The sequence below is a fragment of the Centropristis striata genome, chromosome 18 (assembly GCF_030273125.1).
Source record: "Centropristis striata isolate RG_2023a ecotype Rhode Island chromosome 18, C.striata_1.0, whole genome shotgun sequence".
NCBI classification, from domain to species: domain Eukaryota; kingdom Metazoa; phylum Chordata; class Actinopteri; order Perciformes; family Serranidae; genus Centropristis; species Centropristis striata.
This window is the reverse complement of record NC_081534.1, coordinates 5,934,607-5,955,784: the sequence shown is the minus strand read 5'-3', so window position 1 is coordinate 5,955,784 and position 21,178 is coordinate 5,934,607. Positions and strand designations below refer to the sequence as shown.

At 37.2% G+C, this 21,178-nt stretch overlaps 1 protein-coding gene across 1 annotated transcript in view; it reads right to left on the bottom strand.

The window, feature by feature from the left end:
- The window catches only part of mmut (methylmalonyl CoA mutase), a 28,289-nt gene that overhangs the window by 2,268 nt on the left and 4,843 nt on the right, over window positions 1-21,178 (bottom strand). Inside the window, exons 5-12 of the mRNA XM_059356762.1 lie at window positions 17,296-17,467; window positions 15,985-16,233; window positions 15,592-15,703; window positions 12,592-12,707; window positions 7,828-7,943; window positions 4,582-4,713; window positions 4,324-4,471; window positions 543-710 (exon numbers count right to left, since the gene is read on the bottom strand). Coding sequence (XP_059212745.1) covers window positions 543-710; window positions 4,324-4,471; window positions 4,582-4,713; window positions 7,828-7,943; window positions 12,592-12,707; window positions 15,592-15,703; window positions 15,985-16,233; window positions 17,296-17,467 — 1,213 coding nt within the window. The remainder of the gene's footprint in view (window positions 1-542; window positions 711-4,323; window positions 4,472-4,581; window positions 4,714-7,827; window positions 7,944-12,591; window positions 12,708-15,591; window positions 15,704-15,984; window positions 16,234-17,295; window positions 17,468-21,178) is intronic.

The following is a 21,178-nucleotide window of genomic DNA, read 5'->3' as shown; positions in this document are numbered from 1 at the left end:
TCTGTAGAGTGGAATTTGCGGCCTGGAGCGCAGTTTTCAAATTTAGTTTTTGACAATTTATTCTCTCCCTCTACACTCTGGTGATGATGTCACACACCGTGACACGAACATTCCATGCAATACACACCCATTATAATCTCAGAATTTCTCCAAAAATGATCATGGTCATTGAACAGGGCTTGATAAAAAACCATATGACCTATCAAAACGTGGATTAATACACCGATACACAAGACTTGTGTCTACTGTTTAAAGTTTAAATGGAATCTCTAGGTGAAATTATGCTGGAGAGGTAGAAGTTTGAAAATTTCCAATTATTGTTCTTTTTCGCTCATTTTTTTCGGCCGTCCCATTCACTTCAATGCAAAATTCGTATTCCGTAGAGAAAAGTAATAGCACACGATCCAGATCAAACTGCACGTTTTGATATATAATTTGTCGACTCAAAGAGTTGCAGGACTAGTCGCGGGATGAAATTGTGTCCGTAAGAGGAAGAAGAAAAAATCAACAGTATAACAATTAGTTCCTACAATGAAAGTTACCTGTGGTGGGATGACGCCTCCACAGATGACCAGGATATCTGGCCGGTTGAGTTTACGTAGTTCCTTGAGGAGCTCAGGGACAAGGGTCTTGTGTCCCGCGGCGAGTGTGCTGACCCCGACACAGTGTACGTCTGCATCGACCGCCTGCTGGGCGACCTCAAGGGGAGTCTGTTCAGCCATGAATCATAAAAGAAACAAAGAAATGGAAATTAGAAGTGAGGTAACGTGAAAAATGAGGGGATAAACAACCTTTGGATATGGTGCAAAATCAACAGCACAAAGCACAGCAAAACAACTGAGTTAAAGTCTAAACTTTTTTAATTTAATCAAATTTTCATGTGTTTTTTTAATACAAATCTAAAGTTGTAACTTTCTACCTCCCTGAGGTTTTGACAAAAGCATGAAAAAAAAACCCCATTACCATCCCATGAGATTCTTATGCAATGTAAACGTTCACTATACCAGTAAAAAAGACGACTTCTGCACACTGACTGTGTGTCTATATCTGCAGCATGTAATTATCTTAAATAGCAATTAAACACTGATTTCAGCATGTCCCAACCTTCTTTATGCATTTAAAAATCAACCAAAGTCACAGGGTTTGCTTTGCTTCGTTCAGTGAGCACCCACACATGGATTTACACTATGTAGTGTTTAACGATGAGCCTCTCCGCATTTGTTGACCTCTCAGGTCAGACAACATTAATTTGTTCAGTATGAGATCATCAAATCGTGTTCCATTTGTTGGGCGGTTTTAATTATTCTTGATTCAAGAGAATGGAAGTGATCAAACTGCTTGCAGACCTGTTTTACAGCAGATATTTTGCAAGAAAAACACACGTTCAATTAATAAGAATGCATTGTTCCATTTGATAGTCCCTAGAAGTTCTGCAGTAGCATGAGCATGCACGGAAACAGGATGCTACGGATGAACCTGAATGTAATAGAGCTGTTAATAATGAAGGCTTTTACCAGCGCTTAAGGACTGGTGGAACAACATTCATCAGGTTATATTTGAAGTCCTGCGCAAAAGGTTTCAAATCTCTGCAAAACTGTGTGTCTTGGGATCGACCACTGAGCTTAAGGACAATGACTTTACATGTTTTGAAAAAAAATGGATTATTTTAGCTCGCACTACAGCAAAACGGATACTAATAAGACATTGGAGAAAAAAACAGCCACCTCCTTATGAAGAATGGACTACAACAATGGCACAGTTAGCTGCCTGCGAGAGGGTGACGTACTCCCTACTGGACAAACTGGATCAATATATGCTCACTTGGAGCCCTTTTACTGACTGGTTATCTGTGGGTTAATGGTTGTCGTGACAATGCAGTGTTGTCATTGATTTGGTGTGCTTATCTGTTGAGAGGTGTCAGTTTGGTGGTCTGTGGTTGTGTTTGTTTGTTGTTTGTTTGTTTGTTTGTTTGTTATTGTTTTTTCAACTCATTTACTGAAAAAAAAGGAAAGAAAATAACTTAGGGAGTGAATTCCTGGCCTTGATGGCTCCCTGATTGAATGAATGTATTCCTCCCTGTCTGTAATATTTGTTTGATAAATTTCAATAAAAAGTTCATTACAAAAAATAATGAAGGCTTTTAGCTGCGTCTGCGTTTGCCAAGTCTAAATATCAAAATAATAAAGTCTACAACCTTTTTTTTTACAGTACCACCTAAGGGTTTGACTAATGCCTGGAACAAAAAAGCCTTGGATACGACTTGTTAACGGGAGATATTCCTCAACCGCTCATCTTATCAAACCTTGAGCCAGACAGCTAACATTACGCCAGAAAGATTCAAAGTCAATAATATGGTGTACGCTTGACAAACAAATATAATTTGACAGAATGTTAAACAACATAGCTAAGTAGCTATCCAACCATGTCATTGTCCCCAAATCAATATCGAGATTTTCAGTAACAAAGGACGACCAATGTGTACTGCCCACAGCCTGAAGTAGCCAGTTGAATAGTGAACATAAAGGATATAATATGCATGTACGGAGGGATGATTGACAGGTCACCTAGCCAACGAAAATACAAATTAACTGAGGTAGAAATATTTCTAGTCTTCTTTACAGAGACGATCACTTATGTATGTAGAGTGCACTTTACATTAGTGCGGGGCAGGGTACTTCCTGCAGCTTGTGTGTCACCTGACTGCCAGAGGATGACAGACTGAAGGACTGCACTCAGTGACAGAAGTAATTGCAATAAATTGCAAAAAAATAGGCTTTGACTGTGCTCCTGTTGCTATGGTTACTACCAGTTTTACCGGAACTACTTAGCAGGTGTCCATTGTCAGGCATTAATAAGACAACCTGCAGCCATCCAGACCATGATATATCATGACTGAAGTAAGCTGTACTGTCCTCTGAGCACATATGAATGACTTTAAAGATCTTGTCTAAAATCTTGAACCCTCTAATCAACCAAGAAAGCAAACATCTGTCTGTGTGTCTGTATCTGCAGCATGTACATTTTGTAGAGAGCAATGAAACACTGCTGTGACCATGTTCCCACTTTATTAATGCATTTTAAAATCAACCAAAGTCACATGGTATGGGCTCAGAGAGTGGAGCTCAGTGAGCTAGGTTAGCTCAGCTGCACCAACAGTATTTAAAGGTTAAATCTATCTCAGGTCAGACAACATCAATATGTTTAGTATGACATCATCACAGGTGCAATTAATAAGATTAGTGATGCCTTTGTTCCACTTGAGAGTGCCTGTAAGCTCTGCAGTAAGCGAGCATGCACAACAACAGGATCCTACTGATGCACATGAATGAAATGCAGCTGTTAATAATGAAGGCCATTAGCTCTACCTTCCTCTGACAAGTACTGACAATTATCTACCATACCATTACAAAATTCAAATAAGGGAGAACAGACCTAGATAGGTGGAAATGGTCAACAGTTTTCTGGCTCCAATAAAGCACCAATTAAAAGTCCTTTTAGCACCTGAGAATGTGCAGATTTGTATGTTCTTAAAAAAAGAGCTGTTTGGTAGGACACTGTAGGTTTTGTTATTTTTATCATTAAAAGTAAATATAGATTGCACAAAGCAACAACTGCAAAATAATGACACCATAAGTGTTAAGATAGAACAGGTCTGATATCCTGGAAGAGCTTGCTTTACAGCACAGAACAGGAGAACGACCTTGAGTTGCGCCTGCACTTATGGAGGTAATAAAATAATAACACAGAGCTATATAGCTATGTTGCTGGCAATATATGCGAATCAATGGACAGAAAAAAATGTGTTCTTTTGCCCTGTTTGTTAGGGGGGGAAAAAGTATGTCCTGTACTGTTGCTCAAAGGAAAACACAAAGTCAAACATATAATAACACTTGGTAAACACACTTGGTAAACTCATTTTAGTCACTTATATCTTCTCCTTATCTTTCATACTAGAATCCTGATTCCAAAAAAGTTGGGACACTATGTGGATAAAAACACAATGCAACACATTTAGAACATGTGCTTATATTAACAAAAAAGCAAACAGTTTGAGCATTAGGTATCTTGTGTTTATCCTGTATTCAATTGAATGTAGGTTGCAAAGGAATTCGGCATCATTGCATTTTGTTTTTATTCAATTTTTCCCAACTTTTGTGGAAACAGGGTGGTGACTACATATCTGCATATTACTTCTCAAGAACTGACCGAAACTGATTCAATTTAGAAGGTCTTTTTTTATTTGCAGTTTACGTGAATTGTTCTTGCTCAAAAGCAGGCTTCTGGCTCGGATTCTCCTTCTGACAGTAATTTAAATTGACTGACCTGAAACAGCGGTCCGATGTCCACATCAAAGCCCAGGTCAGCGAACCCTGTGGCGATGACTTTGGCCCCCCTGTCGTGACCATCCTGCCCCATCTTTGCTACCAGCAGCCGAGGATTCCTGCCCTCATGTTTCTTAAAATCTGTAACTCTGGAATTTAAATATAAATTGGAAGGAAAAGCTCATATAACTGTACAAGTCGAGCAATCAGTCTGTGCATAATGAATGTAAAGATGCTAATTAGGTTGATCTTTTTTTACCTGTTATGGGCCGTACTGATCTCCTCATGCTCCCCGAACTCGCTGCGGTAAGCACCGCTCACCATCCTGGTACTGGCCTTGTGTTCACCAAACACTTTCTTCATGGCATCAGTTATTTCACCGACTGAACATCTGAGGGGAAAAAAGGTATTGACTTTATGATAATGTAAGGCAATCCAGCTCTTCAATTTGATCCAATTCAATGTTCCACAGGCTGCTTTTTCATTGCATATCTGCATTATTTACATTACTACACCGTTATGTTGAATACTCGTTTCTGACTGATTTTCCCCCATGAGAGAAAAGAAAGCAGCGCGTGGGAAGAGAGAGAGGTAAACAAGACTCAGCTGGATGATGGACTGGTTCATTCAGAGGACAATTTCAGCAGACTGACAGTAATTGTTAGAGGCAGAAAAGTTGGACAAAGAAACAAAGAAAATTGTGCAATCAAGACGACCATGCCAGGTGGAAAGGAATTAAATTATTCACTTCAATGAGCCAGCATGAGTCAATAAGGATTTAGAAGATTTTATAGACAATGCAAAATCTGTGGATAATATTTTAACTTTACACCTGGGACCCTGTTAGGGAGGAGTGTAAATGACAAGATAAACTAAGAATTAATCAGGGGTCGTGCCTTTGACCCTGACTATAAGCCCACTCAACTGGACCCTAGTTTATAACACTGGATAGCCAAAGGAATTACAAAATTAAGATATCCAACCTGTGAAAGACAAATATGCTCTGGAAAAATAGCGTTCTATACATGTGTAATTAGATCATTATTTTGACTAAGATGTTAAGAATTACCCACATTTCTTACAGCACTGGATGACCCAGTGAATGTTAAACAGAGGTATTACATGAAGACTGTATAGCAGGGGTCTCAAACTCAAATTACCTGGGGGCCGCAAAGACACCAAATGACGAAAAAATACATAGATTTACCAAATAAGACACAAAATAATTTAAAAAAGACACAAAATTACCCCAAAAAAGACACAAAATGACCAAAAAACCCCACATAATTAGAAAAAAAAGACACAAAATGATTTGAAAAAGACACAAAATGACCAAAGAAAGACACAGAATAAACAAAAAAAGACACAAAATTATTAAAAAAGACTCAAATACCAAAAAAAGAGACACAAAATTACCAAAATAAGTAATTAAAGGGACCTTCCACATTAAACTTTCATATCAAGGTGGGGGCCACAAAATATCGTCTTGAGGGCCGCAATTGGCCCACGGGCCGCGAGTTTGAGACCCATGCTGTATAGGGTCCTCATGACAGAAAAATGTAATTCACTGAATGTTAAAAAATAAAAGAGAAAAAAAGGTAACATTGAGATGTCAACAGAGGAATGGTACAGGTATTGGAACCTTTAATTTAAGTGGGCCAGCTCACATAAATGGAGATAATATGGGTGGAAGTGTCTTATTATGAGATTTTTTATTATCAAATTCAAAGTACGAGCGAATGTGCGGGAGTCACTATGCAAATCACCAGCATACATTTTGGGAATATCCAGTAATAAGACCATTCCACTTTTGCACTTTCCAAGACATCCTGTTATTTTTTGCAGACAAATATTCTATGCGACTGTAAATGAGAAAATTAGACTCTATAGTCCAATAGCTCCATTTCCCACAGTATCACTGTTGCGCTATGAATAATCATAAAGTTACTTCGGTGTAATATAGCATACTATACTGAGATGGATTAAAGGTCTAACTAGGGTGTTGAACTGGTCGTAGACGTCTGTGAAAGTGTTGATGTTATGTAATCTTGCTCATGCCGTGCCGGTGCCTCTCAGCAAGTGGTCTGTGATCAGCATGTGGGCTCCTTTTCAGATCTTTCTTTCCTTCAAACAGACTGTACAGTTTGAGGGTAGAAGTCAGGTCACCCACGTGTGTGAGGGCCTCACACTCAGCTCACACAGTATGATGGTGTTATACTGCAGTTAAGCCTCATTTATACACGTGACCTGCTTGTTATTCCAATAATGTTTTAACTAGTCACCAATTTGGTTTTGGTCAAAGGTGTGTACCAAAACACAGTAGAGATAAGTAGTTCCTTGCCATTTGATAAAATAGAAAACTCAGGCAGGTATAAAAAGACATTTAAAAAGCTTAAATTTCCAATCATATGGGCATTAGGTTATCTACTGTTACTGAAGACATCTAATTATTTAGTTATTTTTAATAACATCTGATTTTTAAGGAAGTATCCAGCAAAAAATAAATAAATAAATGCTTTTTCCCACAATTGCTGCATTGCCACTGATGCGTGTGAATATAACAAGAAGTGATGCATGACAGCCTCAAGTATGAAGATGAATAACGACCACAGGCAGACTGCGAGAGGCTGATGAACAAAAGAGCCTTGGAAATAAAAATACCACAACGATTATCTCAGTGAATGGTGTTTGTACGAATGAAAGGATTTTCAAAGCATCAGTGGATCGTATAAACTGAACATTGTTGCACATCAGTTACACATCGTTAAACCGCAGAGCAGGTGATCTGGTACTCCTCACAATGTACCCTTTCACAGTGTTCATATAAGGACATCTTGGTGATGCATTATAAGCAACAAAGGAAAGGCAGGAAACATGATGACAAATACACTACTGGTCAAAAGTTTTAGAACACACCAACTTGATGGTGAAAATGAAAATGATGCAGTTTAATGTCTCAGTGTACTCTGAAATTAATGCACATTTGCAACATTTAAAATTCTTTATTGAGCATGATAGTGTTTTGAAAGTAAAAAAAAGATTCAAAATCACATTTTATGTTGAACTAAAGGACTAAAAAAAGACACAAAATGACAAAAAAGAAAACCAAAAGACACAAAATGACAAAAAAAAAGACACAAAAAGACACAAAATGACTTACAAAGACATGAAAAGAATTCAAAAATGGACAAAATAGCCCAAGACTCCATAGAGTTAAGTTGTTAACCCATTTCTTGTGCCCTGAAAAAAGGCCTACTTGTATAATCCTGAAATGTACATTATTTTTCAGTTTTGGTTAAGCTTACCTTTTTTTATTTACCTCTGGCAGTTCACCACTTACCTTTGTACCCTTTCAAGCTGTTCATTTGACTTGAACTGCTTGAATTTCAATAAAAAACTGGAAAAATTGGGGTGTTCTAAAACTTTTGACCGGTAGTGTACATTCATTAATTGAACTGAAATTTGCACAGACAAGAGTGATCATTTTGAGTGTGGGAGTTCTGACCTGGCTCGTGCTGCCTCCACAGCCAGTTCTAAAAGGTTGCCCTCGCCGGTTCGGGCACACTCCTCAATGGCTGCCAGGCACTTCTTCGCTGCCTCAGGGTCACGACTTTCCCTCACCTACCACAAAGAAACAATATTAATACAACTGATAGAACTCACTTTGTACGGTGTATGTGAATACGTCAAATCTTTTTACTTTCTCTTTAACACAAAGAAAAAAGACATTACGCTAGCTTATAGACCTTTTTTTGCAGCAGATATTTTGTCTTGTAAAGACAGGAAAAGCAAACGTGTTACTGATATCATTAACGATGCAGTAATCTCTGCAGCAAGTGAGCATGCACATTAACAGGACCCTGGAACATTTAAAAAGCTTAAATTACACAATCTATTTCCAACCATATGGGCATTAGGTTATCTTAGACATCTAGTTCTCCTGTTATTTTAATGACATCAGATTTTAAGGAAGTATCCAGCAATACTTGATACTTGATGCATGTGACTGTAACATGAACTGCCTCACTTATGAAGAAGAATATCGACCACAGACATACATGGTAGAAGTGAAACACCTGAATTGAAATGTCAATTGTCCATTTTGCACTGCCTGGTAAAACGGTCTTCAACACCTTTTTTTGGACTCCAAAAAAGTAATTCCAAAGTCCCATTATACAAACAACTCTTTCAATAGTAAGGAAAGGACTGATAAATATATGACTAACTGGGGAGACTATATAAGTGCAGGCCATTAAACATTTGCAGTCCATTATATGAAGCAAAAACCAAGAATAAAATACTTAATAAGCAGCCCATTTTTACATATCTAAGATTCACACTGTTATTTGTAACTTAAATAAGATATTGGGGATGCATTTTAATGTAGGTATATACATTTGATGTGTTTTCCCCTCTTTTTTTTCTTTTCCTTTTTTGAATTAAATTCTTACCAATGCAATAAATATACAAAAATCTATTTTAAAAATGTGTTACAAAAAATACCATCATAAATACAACAAAATAAAAACACAGAATTATGGAAAAACTTACAGTGCTTTTCGGCTTGTGACAGACGTTATATTAATATGACAATGACACGCCGCCCCTTACATTGAGCAGTTTGACAGCCTTGATCTTAGGAGAATGTATGACTTATATATAGCATTCTGCAGCATATTGTGCAACTCTCAACAACTGTCAACATGGCAACACATTGTCACAAATATTCAGCCTTGGAAGATGAATGTATAGTGTATGTACTGCCAACACAAACATGTGACCAATCAAATAACGTGAACGAACTGTCCTGATGGCCGAATAATTAATTCCGTGTATGCAGTCATTATGTGTATGCATGACTTGAAGAAAAACTATTTATCACATGGAAGTCCATACTGTCATTTAGTATAAAGCAGTAATGTCCTACAGAACAAACACTTGACTGTCTTCCTCCTCCTGATATCACACAAAGTTCCTTTCCTTCCTTCACACATATGCCCTAGAGCAGTGCTTCTCAACTTTTTTTCACTGATGTACCTCCTGTGAAATTTTTTTCAGCCAAGTACCCCCTAACCAGGGCAAAGCATTTTTGACTGAAAAACAGAGCGCCGTGCCATCAGCGTCTGATTTATTAAACTTTGGAACTGATAAACACATACAAAATTCAAACATTTGAAAAAAAAAAAAAAAAAAAACATTTTAAATGTTAATAATCCATGATTAAATTTATTGCAAATATTTCTCATCACTAAAATGTAGTGATTCAAACTAATGTAGTATAAACAGTAACCATATAACCATTTAAAATTACAAAATGAATCATTTAAAACTCCATATATATATGCAAAACACTGCTCATTTGTAGTGGTCTCTCTTGAACCATAACCAGAAATAATTAACTTCATTATAAATAAAGATTTGTGTACATAAAACTAATTACCAACATAAAGTGTCCTCTTTTGGGATCATAGTAATTATCTGTGTAAAAATGTCACGTACCCCCTGGGGTGCCTTTACGTACCCCCATTTGAGAACCACTGCTCTAGAGAAGAGAGCGATCTTTTCTGGCTAAGCTTAGTGACATTTCTATATACCTGTCTTGATAACTACTCTGTGCATGTCATGGCATTTCAAAGCCAAATGACCTTCCAACAGAAGCCAGAGATACTCGGCTGCTCCCGACAGCTGGTACAGAAAGTTCTGCCAGTTTGCATACAGTACAGTATGCCAGCAGGGCCAAATGCATAAATCTCACCGACAGAGAAATGGCTAAATATGAGACAGCAGTTGTGCTGACTGGCCAAACTAACCTAAACTAATGATTAGGGATGTAACAATGCATCGTGGAAATTAAAAATCTATACAAATGTGTGACGATTTCATTAGGTTGAGATTAAAAAATTAACTGCAATACCACTTTTCAACAGCAGAGGGTGTAATCTATATTTGATTTCACAAGTGCATTTCAAAAATCAAAATGTATTTTTTGTTATTTAACATAAAAAATGCTTTCAGTTGCAATTTTAAGAGGCATTGTTTTGTGCGTTTACCTCAGAGAAATAAAAAGGGATGCTCTTTAACTGTTTAACGATAAGAGAAAATGTATTTGGTAGTTTTTATATATCTTTTTAAATGTGTATTCATTGCATAGTTTGTGTTTTGTAGTTACACTCTACCTAAGAAATGTTGTGTTTCTGGGGAATTTGTAAAGGGTTCTTTTTCTTAATGTCATAATTTGACTGCTAGCTCATTCTGTTAAAAAAAACAATGTGAGAAAATCGTATAGTGAGTTGAGTGTATCGTTACATCCCTACTAATGATAAAATTGCACATTGAGTCCTCCATTCAATATTTCTCAATGTGATCTATTCATTCATGGAATGAAATTATTATTTAACTACAATTTGTTGTACTCCTGCATAAATTTCATTTTCATGCACATTAAATATTCATATATTGGGATATTTTCATAGGTTTTCAAAATAATGAACTCACATAGTTAAGTCCTGACTAGTACAGAAACCATTACTGGAACTAAATATTTTATTTTCTTCTTATTCTTGTAAAAAAAAAAATATATAATATGCTATAAACACATTTGACATATAAAAAATAAGTTTTTCTCTGTTTATCTTCATGTGTGACAGATATTGGCATATAAATCATATAACTTAGTTATATATGAGCACTGCGAGTCACAACATTGATCATTTTATCGACTTTTTTTTACGCATGCTGTACCTTGTAATTGCAATTTCTCTGCTAAATTGTGGCTGAGGCTGTCTCTCTTCCTGACTGTCTTTACTGTCAACAATATAGCAAAAGGCCCAATGGCCCTTGTGGCCCTCGCAATTTGGCCTCGTGCCCTTGAAAGACATATCTGCCCTGAGGCCACGCTGGCCTTGATGCCCCGCCCGAACTGCCCCAGTTGGTTTTGCGGTTTTCTAGTCTGCCTCTTTCCTGTCAACACAGCTTTGACACCTGTGTCTTTTGAGAAATAAAAAGTGTCTTTTGCTGACATTCATCATCAGTGGTGGGTTTATTCGAACCGCTCAGAAGACCTATCATGACAGTTCGACACAAATCTGTCACCGGCCAAGCAAGGAGGCTTCATCAAACGTACTTTAATCCCTCTAACTGTGACTGACTGTTTTGAATGACTTCCTGTCGCTAAACGCATGCCGCTTTCAAAATAGGAGACAGAATTTACAAGAAGACTGTCAAAATAAGATGCCTTAAATAAAATATAGAAGAACCCTTATTCCCCTTTAAAATAATTCTTAAAATATGCAATGATTAAGATCACTGTATATGATGGAATAGTGGCATTAGAATGTGTGAGATGCAACAAATGTGGGCTTTTATGGAGAAAAAAAAATCTAGCCAGCTATTTTTCCACACTGGCTGGCGGCTCCATGCCATAGTGGAAAGCATGTTGACAGCAATGAAAAATGACATAGCACAGGATAACAAAGATTCTATAATACGCTATCGCCCGACTGTGAAAAATGTTCTGTGAGGTGTTTGCTCTCATTTAGCTTTCAACGTGCACAAGATTGATGCAATTTATGTAACAAGGAGATGTTTCTTTGCCTGCTTGACAATTTCGACTGAGACTCCAATCTTCCTCAGAAGCGTCATTACTAGTCCTTAAATTACATTCATTATGGAAGTGGACTTAAAATCATTGGGTAACACTTTACAATAACCATCATTTATAAATGGTGAACAGATTAGATTAGATTAAATCAGTTTATTAATGTTTAATTTCTTAATGTCTAACTAACTCCATCATTCATAAATGACAAATAGATGGTATATTAATGTAAGTTTATAGTTACTTTACCATTAAGAAACCAATACATTATAATTAATAGTTTATCAATAGTTGAAGTTGCCCTCATTTTAACATTTTTAACACCATATTAAGTATGTTAATGATTTTGAAATGTTTCATATACCTTTAAGAAATTGGTTGAAAACATTTAAAGATTAAATATGTATAGCACTTTGTAAATGGTTAATAATTGGTTTATAAACCATCTATAAACATTACTTAGTTAGTTATTGTAAAGTGTTACCAATCATTGTTTTATTTTATGGCCTTGGTGCCCTGGCTTTTGGCCTTTGTGCCCTCAAAATATTGACAACACAAAAGGCCAAGTGGCCTTGCCCCTAAAATGATGAAATTCCAGACCTGGCCAATAAACACTAACAATAACACTAATGGATGTTGTGTGTGCTCTAAAGCAGCACATTACATACACACCTTCTTCAGTTTCTCAATCTGTTTCTGACGTACAACAGTGTTATCGATAGCCAGGACCTCCACAGTCTCCTCTTTTTCCAGTCGGTACTTGTTCACCCCGACAATTACCTCTGAACCTGAAGACAAACAGGGAAATAAGTTTTAAAAAATCATCAGTTATTGTAAATCAGCAGGGGAAAACACAAGACAATGTAACCACCCAAATACACATTTGTGGACAATCTTTTCAGGGTATTATTTAGGGGTGATTGGACCGCCAATCTCACAGTCTGATTGCTGCAGTGTTTGAAAATGTGGTTATGAAACAATGGATCATTCCATTGGTGCTACATGGGAGTGCTGAATATGTGATTTTAACCCTTTATCAGGCAAAGAACTATATTTGGTAACTTCAGGTAATATTTCGAGAAAAAAAGTTGCAAATTTACTAGATTAAAGTGGCAAATCTACAAGAAAAAAGTTGCAGATTTACGAGAAAAAAGTGGGGGAAAAAATCAACTTTTTTCTCCCAGATTCACCAATTTAACCCTTAATAGGGCACCTATTGAAATACTTGCAAATTCCAAATTTCAACCCTAGAGAATATTACATACTGCCAGAATGTGTAAAAAAAAAAAACATATGAAAATAATATTTTGAGAAAAAAGTTTACGAGATTAAAGTGGCAAATCTACGAGAAAAAAAAGTGTAGATTTATGAGATTTAAAGTGGTGAATCTGGGAGAAAAAAGTTGCTTTTTTTCCCACTTTTTTCTCTTAAATCTGCGACTTTTTTCGCAAAGATTTGATCAAATCAATAAATTCAGTCTATTTTCAGTCTATAAATGTCAGCCTATACTTTAAATAAAACTGTAAATACAATTTTGAGCTTTGTTTGCTTTCAGTAAATCTTTTTTCTATTTTAAAATTAGATTGATTGACATTGATCTTCTCTGCTCTTCTTCTATAACAACAGCTCAGATATAGTCACATATATCTCGGACAATAGTTGTGTGGCTTTTGCTGTTTTGAGTTTTGAGTTTCGAGTTTATACACGATTGTTACTATCATTCAAGTACAGGGAAGACTTGACCAACCAGATTAGATCATGGAAATTCGGGGAAACCCCTAGTGTTATTCAACAAGCAGAATAAGAAACCTTTAGATAAAAAAACACTCTGAAAAAAACCCACATGAGAAGATTACAGGCCAGAAAACCAGTCTGAATTTGAACCATTATTAAAGAGGAGGCAACAGAAAGCATGAAACAGCACGGTATTATCTACAACAAAAATAGAGCTGACTGAGTCTGAGCACTTCAGATAAGTTACCAGCAAGTTATGAGGAAAATAGATTAACAAAAACTATAAAACAACACCCCACCCTATCTAACAGTATAACTTTATTTCTACATCTATTAGAAACCCTTTAAATACATCACATCTATGTTTGAAGTATCCCTCACTGTACATCAACTGGAATTATGATCCAGGAAAGTGTTACTCACTGGGGGGAGCTATCGTTTTTTGTTTTTTTTTGTTTTTTTATTGGATTTTTCTTTTCAAACAATAAAACAAGACAGCCACTCATCAAGCAACAGACACTTCAATCAGAAAGGAAAAAAAAAAAAAACATACAGACTCAGACAGACAGGCAGTTCAGGGTTTTTTTTCCCCATCATGATGGGCTATAATGGCTTAAATAAATAACAGTAGTCACATATTGCAGGCTTAGTCTGGAGATACGTACAGAAAAGTGGGAAGTTTAAAGCTTGGTTTCAATGTAATCCATAAATGGTTTCCAGGTATTCTCAAAGTTATCTGGGGAGCCTTGTAACATAAATCTCAATTTTTCCAGTTTAAGGTGTTGCCTCACATCTCTCAGCCACTGAGTCCAGCTAGGTGACTGAGGATTCTTCCAATTAACCCATTGAGGCCTGAAAAATCGCTGGGCGATTTTAAAATAAGCCTCTAATTTTCTGGAAATTCTGGAAAAATTCTGGGAAAAAAAGTGTCAACTCTTCTACTAAATAATAGATTTTTCAGCCTCTGTAGCAGATAGAAATGAAATTCAAAAAGGTATTTGAGAGCTTATACAAATACTACAAAACGACGTATCCGCTTTCCAGGCTTCAATGGGTTAAGGAGGATCAATCTCCGTGCTAACAGGGTGACAAATTTGGTTATTCTGAGTGGGGGGAGCTATCTTTAAATTGACTGAATTCTTGATGTAAAAAAAAAAAAACAGAAAGCAGACAGGAGCTTTTAATTTTCTATAGTCTTTAAACTATCATTTCAATCACTTTGACCACCACATTATCTGTTTTCCAACAATGAAAGCCTAACATGGTCAATCAGAATTAAAGGCCAGAACCAGAAGTGGAGACAGATGTCAGGAGCAAACACGTGCTGCTAGGGTGAGTCAGAAAGCCAATGAATTTCAATGAGAGCAGGCATCTGGGGGATTATGGAGAAATGCTACACCGTCTGTGAAGTGTGATGGTTTTACTCCCTGATTCTAATCTTCACAAGTGCAGTGTCCCCTAGCTCTTATAAGAACACAACAGAATACACACTGTCAGTTTGAATGAAGCGTGAGGTGTGTGTATATGTGGCAGGCTATCTCCACATTAAATCCTTTAAAAGAAAGAGCAGTGAAGCCAATGGGTTGATGAGAGCTGAGAGAATAAGCCCATCATACCACGGGGCTTAAGAAAGGCAGGAAACAAACATCACCTTGCTTAAAGGAACGTGAGAAAGTCAGTGCCATGTTATTACACTAAAAAAGATGCAGTACTGTGAAAATATCAAATGTCAAAAAAGGGCACTTTTTAGAAATAGACAAACAAGACCAAGAATAAAGTAATTTAATGGAGTAAAACTCAAACTTTTGCTTTGGAATATCTCCAAATTGCTACAATCTAAATTTGAAATTTCTGATTTTGTGTCTGTATGTTGTCAGAGATGTTTTGAATTCAAACGCATCAGCCAAAAATAAAAGTTATACCTGATACATACAGTACCTGAGTCAATGCGAGCCTGTCTGCGAGCTGCACATTCCTCAATACGAAGCTTTGGAATGCCCTCTGCCACGGCTCTGGCCATGCCTCCCATTTCTTCAATTTCTTTAATGAACTACACAAAGAAAACCACAGCTGGTAAAAGAGTCACTCCGTGAGGACGGATTGCTTCTGCTGACATTTCACTTCATGTTTAATATGACATTTACCTCAACCTTTTTCAACAAAAGTTCACTTTAACGGCAGTATTTAAAATATGGTACGGAGGAAAAATAAGCCCCTGGCTGTATATTAAAAAAGATTTGGAAAGAGTAGAAATGAACTGTTAATTAACACGCTACTCTAATTACTTCAGAAGCAATCCTAGCGTTTTGAGAATTTGTTCCCATGACAAACCTTCAAAGCTTTGTTATAGACGTCATCTGTGAGAGCCTCCATCATGTGTGAGCCCCCCCAGGGATCTGCCACTTTAGGGATGCCCGACTCTTCTTGGATGATAATCTGGGTGTTCCTGGCGATGCGAGCACTCTTCACTGTGGGCAAACCCAGAGCTTCATCAAAGGAGTTGGTGTGGAGCGACTGGGTCCCCCCGAACACAGCCGCCATGGCCTCAATCACTGTACGGATCACGTTGTTGTACGGATCCTGAGAGGAGGGTTCACAGGGGAAAGCTATAATTACTGGTGGCTATGCCTGTCATGATAATGACTATATCGACTTATCGTTCGATATATAAAAAATGACACGATTGTTTTTGTGGACTCGATAATTATTTTTTACATATGCGTTTGTTTACATAAGGCATCAATATTTTCACCAGTCCTGCTACAGGAGAGGGTCACACACACACACACACACACACACACACACACACACACACACAAACCAGCTGAAGCGTAGTGAGTCTCGGCGGCTACAAAACTCCAGAAAGTTTGTTGGATAAATGGAATTGGTGCCAAAGCCAGTGTGGTGTGGGAACATTTCGGATTTCACTTTTCAGCGCAGCAGCAGCATAACAACTGTGGCTGCCGTCGCTAACTGCACATCGTGAGCCGCTTATCGTAAACAAACCGGCATGCTAACTGTACACAAAGTGTCTGCTGCTAATCGTAAATGAAGCGGCGTTGCTAACAGAGCACAGAGTGTTCGGTGCTTGTTGTAAACAAACGGAGGTTGCTAAGTGAACACATACTGCTGCAGCACATACACACTGTACTGCTACAGAGCTAGCTGTGTAGCCTATTAGCATTGACAATTCCAATGTCTACTGAGCAGCACTGACTGTCACTGACTGACTGACTGCCTCTTAAAGGAGCCACGCTACTCTTATAGTGGATGCATTATAATGCTGACTTTTTGTGCTTTTTTAGGAATTCTGCAAATGTTTGACAGGCAGTAGGAATTTGCCCCAAAAAATTTCAGTCTATTTTATTTGCTTTGATTTTAATTTATTTATTCATGCTTTATTTATCTAGAATGTTTTAATTTTTATTTTCCAGAATACAATTCCAATGTTTAATATTCTTGAGATTTAAAAAATCATTGCCATGGAAAAGGATGTACTCAACCATATTATCATTTATTGTGATATATCGTGAAAATAGATCGTCCTAAAAATGTTGTTATCATGACAGGCCTACTGTTGGCTCATGTTTGAGTGTGATCTCTCTAGATTGTAAAGACTTGCAAACTCCAACTTATATTTACCTGTTCAGTGAGAGACCAGCCTGAAGTCTGGCAGTGTGTGCGGAGGAGCAGAGACTTGGTATTCTTGGGCTGGAAATTATCTTTAATAAGCGTGGCCCACAGCCTCCTGCCTGCCCTCAGCTTGGCAATTTCCATGTAGAAATTCATTCCAATACCCCAGAAGAATGACAACCTGACAGCGCACATGAAAAAAATATGAAAAAGAGAAATACAGTCACTGAATTTGAAAATATGAGCAATTCTGCACAAAGTAGAAATCAATCTTTTTTTATATTGTCACAACTGATTACAAGATAAACCCACCACAAGCAGACCACAGCTGCTATGGGATTTTTTTTTACAACCGTGAACCCATTTTAGAGAAGAAAAATTCACTGATAACCGATTTAACAGCCCATATGGTGAATAATTTTGGTTTGAATGGAAATAAACCTTTTCTATTGTTTTATGATTCTGGTCCAATTTTGCAACAGTATGACTAAGCAAAAGATATCAGTGCCCTGCTTTCAAATACATTTATTTAAGAATATTTAACATTTTTATAAGTTATTGTATAGCATATATCAAATTACATTGTCAGCCATATCCAAATCACACCAATTATCATTTCCTACATTATATATTGTGTAAAAAACGCTTTCATATTAGCCTAAATCAGACATCTATAACGATATAGATAGATTCTCGTGTGCTTTTGAAAGGCAAGTATCAGCCAGTGTAAGTTAAAATTCCATGCAACCATGCAAAGTGAAAGCCATCCAAAAATGCTGCCAACTTCTCTGGGCCCGAACCATAGACTGTATGGCCCGAACATCCCAACTTTTTGGGGAAAGTTAGAATGTAAACACTGCTTAGAGAAAAGAATAACAGATAGCTTATGTGCCTTTTAGTCTTTAACTGTCCTGCAAAAACATTTCCCCAATCTCCAAAAACACAATAAAACAGTCCACTGAAGCTGTGCACAGTGGTAATAAAAGGTCCAAAATCATGATGTCATGGTCACAATATTAACACAAAGTTCCTTTGTGTGAACCCAAGAGCAAGCACAAGTCATTATGGGAAAAAATGAACAATAAGAGATAATGGCTTAGGCTGGAAAGCCCTGTATTTCATACAATTTAGTGGCATTTCTATATTGATTCAGAGTGGCTGTGTCCGTGGCCTGTGTCTGGGGTCATTAGGTGGAAGGACCAGACTTGTTTGTCGATGTTCCTGGCAATTGTGGGCACCTGTAACTACACTATTATCTGAGTAATTGAGGCTTGAAGAGAACTAATGGAAGCAGGAATTGGACAGAGGGCAGAGTAGGAGTGCTTCAGTTATGTAATTGACTGTAAAGACCGTTCTGAAGAAACCAGTAACAAATGGCAGCTACACTAACCTATTTATATAGCCCAAAATCACAAATTACAGATTTGCCTCAAAGGGCTTCACAGACTGTACATGGTACGACATCCTCTGTCCTTAGACCCTCACAGCGGCCAGGGAAAAACTCCTTAAAAACCCTTTAGCAGGGGAAAAAGAAGAAGAAACCTCAGGGATCCATCTCCCAGGACGGACAGACGAATTCCTTTCTGTCAGGCTGCTCCAATATATCCCTTAAAACTCTTCAGTTAGTCCAAAATGCTGCGGCTCGTGTACTAACAAGAACCAAGAAAAGAGATCATATTTCTCCTGTTCTAGCTTCGCTGCACTGGCTCCCTGTAAAATCCAGAGTTGAGTTTAAAATCCTTCTTCTCACTTACAAAGCTCTAAATGGTCAGGCACCAACATATCTTAAAGACCTCATAGTGCCATATTACCCTTCTAGAGCACTACGTTCCGAATATTCTATGTTACTTGTTGTTCCTAAAGTCCTTAAAACTAGACTGGGAGCCAGAGCCTTCAGTTATCCAGCTCTTCTCTTGTGGAATCATCTCCCAGTCTCAGTACTGGAGGCAGAGACCCTCTGATAATACACACTCTGTGTTGGTCTCAATGGTGAGTATTTGTATAAATTACCATTTGAACTGATTTAACTAGCAGCCTCTTAATCTAGCTTTAATTGTATATTCAGATTCATGCTGTGCGTCCCATCTGGTGTTTAACCCATTGAAGCCTGGAAATCGGATACGTCGTTTTGTAGTATTTGTATAAGCTCTTAAATACTTTTTGAATTTCATTTCTATCTGCTACAGAGGCTGAAAAATCTATTATTTAGTAGAAGAGTTGACACTTTTTTTCCCAGAATTTTTCCAGAATTTCCAGAAATTAGAGGCTTATTTTAAAATCGCCCAGCGATTTTTCAGGCCTCAATGGGTTAAACAAAGGAGGGTATTTGTTTCCCAGTTGAGTCAAACATTCCCAGCGTCAGTGGAATATTAATAAAAGACCAACATCGTGGATGGCAGAGCTAAGTATCTAAGTATTGAGTTTGGTCATTTCCTTAGTGGCAGAGTGAAACATTGAACTGGGTAGTTATTTACTGACAAGCTCCTGCTCAAAAACATTAGGTGTAAAGTGAACATAGTGACTGTCAAATTGAACCGGTCACCAGACACCATCGACTGACACTGTTGGTGCTAAGAGCTAAATCACACCTTAGATGGCGGTGTCATGGTTCAATCTTGAATCACTGGAGTCTTTATAGTATTTCATTTGTTGCAGTTTCAAACAGAACTTCCCTTACTGGGATCAGCTGATTATATATCCTCATATTTTATCCATTTAGTTGGGTTCTCATTATGACACAAGTCTCTTGCGTGTTACATTAAATACGTTATTCAAGCTTTAAATGGTAACGATTCAAAACCTTGTAATATAGAACTTAGTTCTAACAGAAATGTAACCTTAATTTGATATTGCAAGTGTATGTGTTTGAAGTTTATTTATATTTTATAAAACAACAATGTGTTTTTTAATGCTGTTATTTTATATCTCATAATTACTACGTGGCTATAAAACCACATCTCCAGAGGAATAATTCAGACGTGGCTTGTATCCTCCAGGTGAGCGTGTAACTCTATGATGAAAACTTATTAATATCAATAATATTAATGTGCATCCTGTCTGAGAGAGACATCCAGAGTAATTATCTCTGTAGAAACATCCATACGTATTATTCTTTTCTTCTCTAATAATTCAGTGTAATAACAGAAATCTTTTAGTTTTTCGAGGTTAGACTGTTATTTCTTAGTTATTTAGTTAGAGCAGTCAATGGTTATTGACCTTGATGGCAACAATCATTCATTTTGTAAGTTTCCTTTGATTGTGGTTTTATTTCATGCTGAATAGTGGGATTAACCCATTGAGGCCTGAAAAATCGCTGGGCGATTTTAAAATAAGCCTCTAATTTTCTGAAAATTCTGGAAAAATTCTGGAAAAAAAAGTGTCAACTCTTCTACTAAATAATAGATTTTTCAGCCTCTGTAGCAGATAGAAATGAAATTCAAAAAGGTATTTGAGAGCTTATACAAATACTACAAAACGACGTATCCGCTTTCCAGGCTTCAATGGGTTAATAGGGTTTGGTTCTGGGGTTTAACACACAAATACAAATACCGTATCCCCTGGTGAAAAGTCAGAAAGGTATCACGGTATAAGGCTCATGACTGTCTGACTGTTGGTCCGTCTAAATCTTTGAGTGCATAAAGTCATTTTACACTGATAGTAAGGGAAAATGTAGTGCGATAGGAGTACCCACATGTTGCACTCCTAACAGCAGGCAATTTCAGAGTGGAACACTAGACACTTCTCACCCTAACTGGTCTCCATCTTTGCTACATCGCTGAGAAGGTTCAAACTTATGAAAATGGTGGGCAAGGAAACTGCAGTGGTTGCCATTTAAACAGTGAACAAACTATACAAATTTAAGTTGTATAGTTTGTCCTGCACTATACCTTGA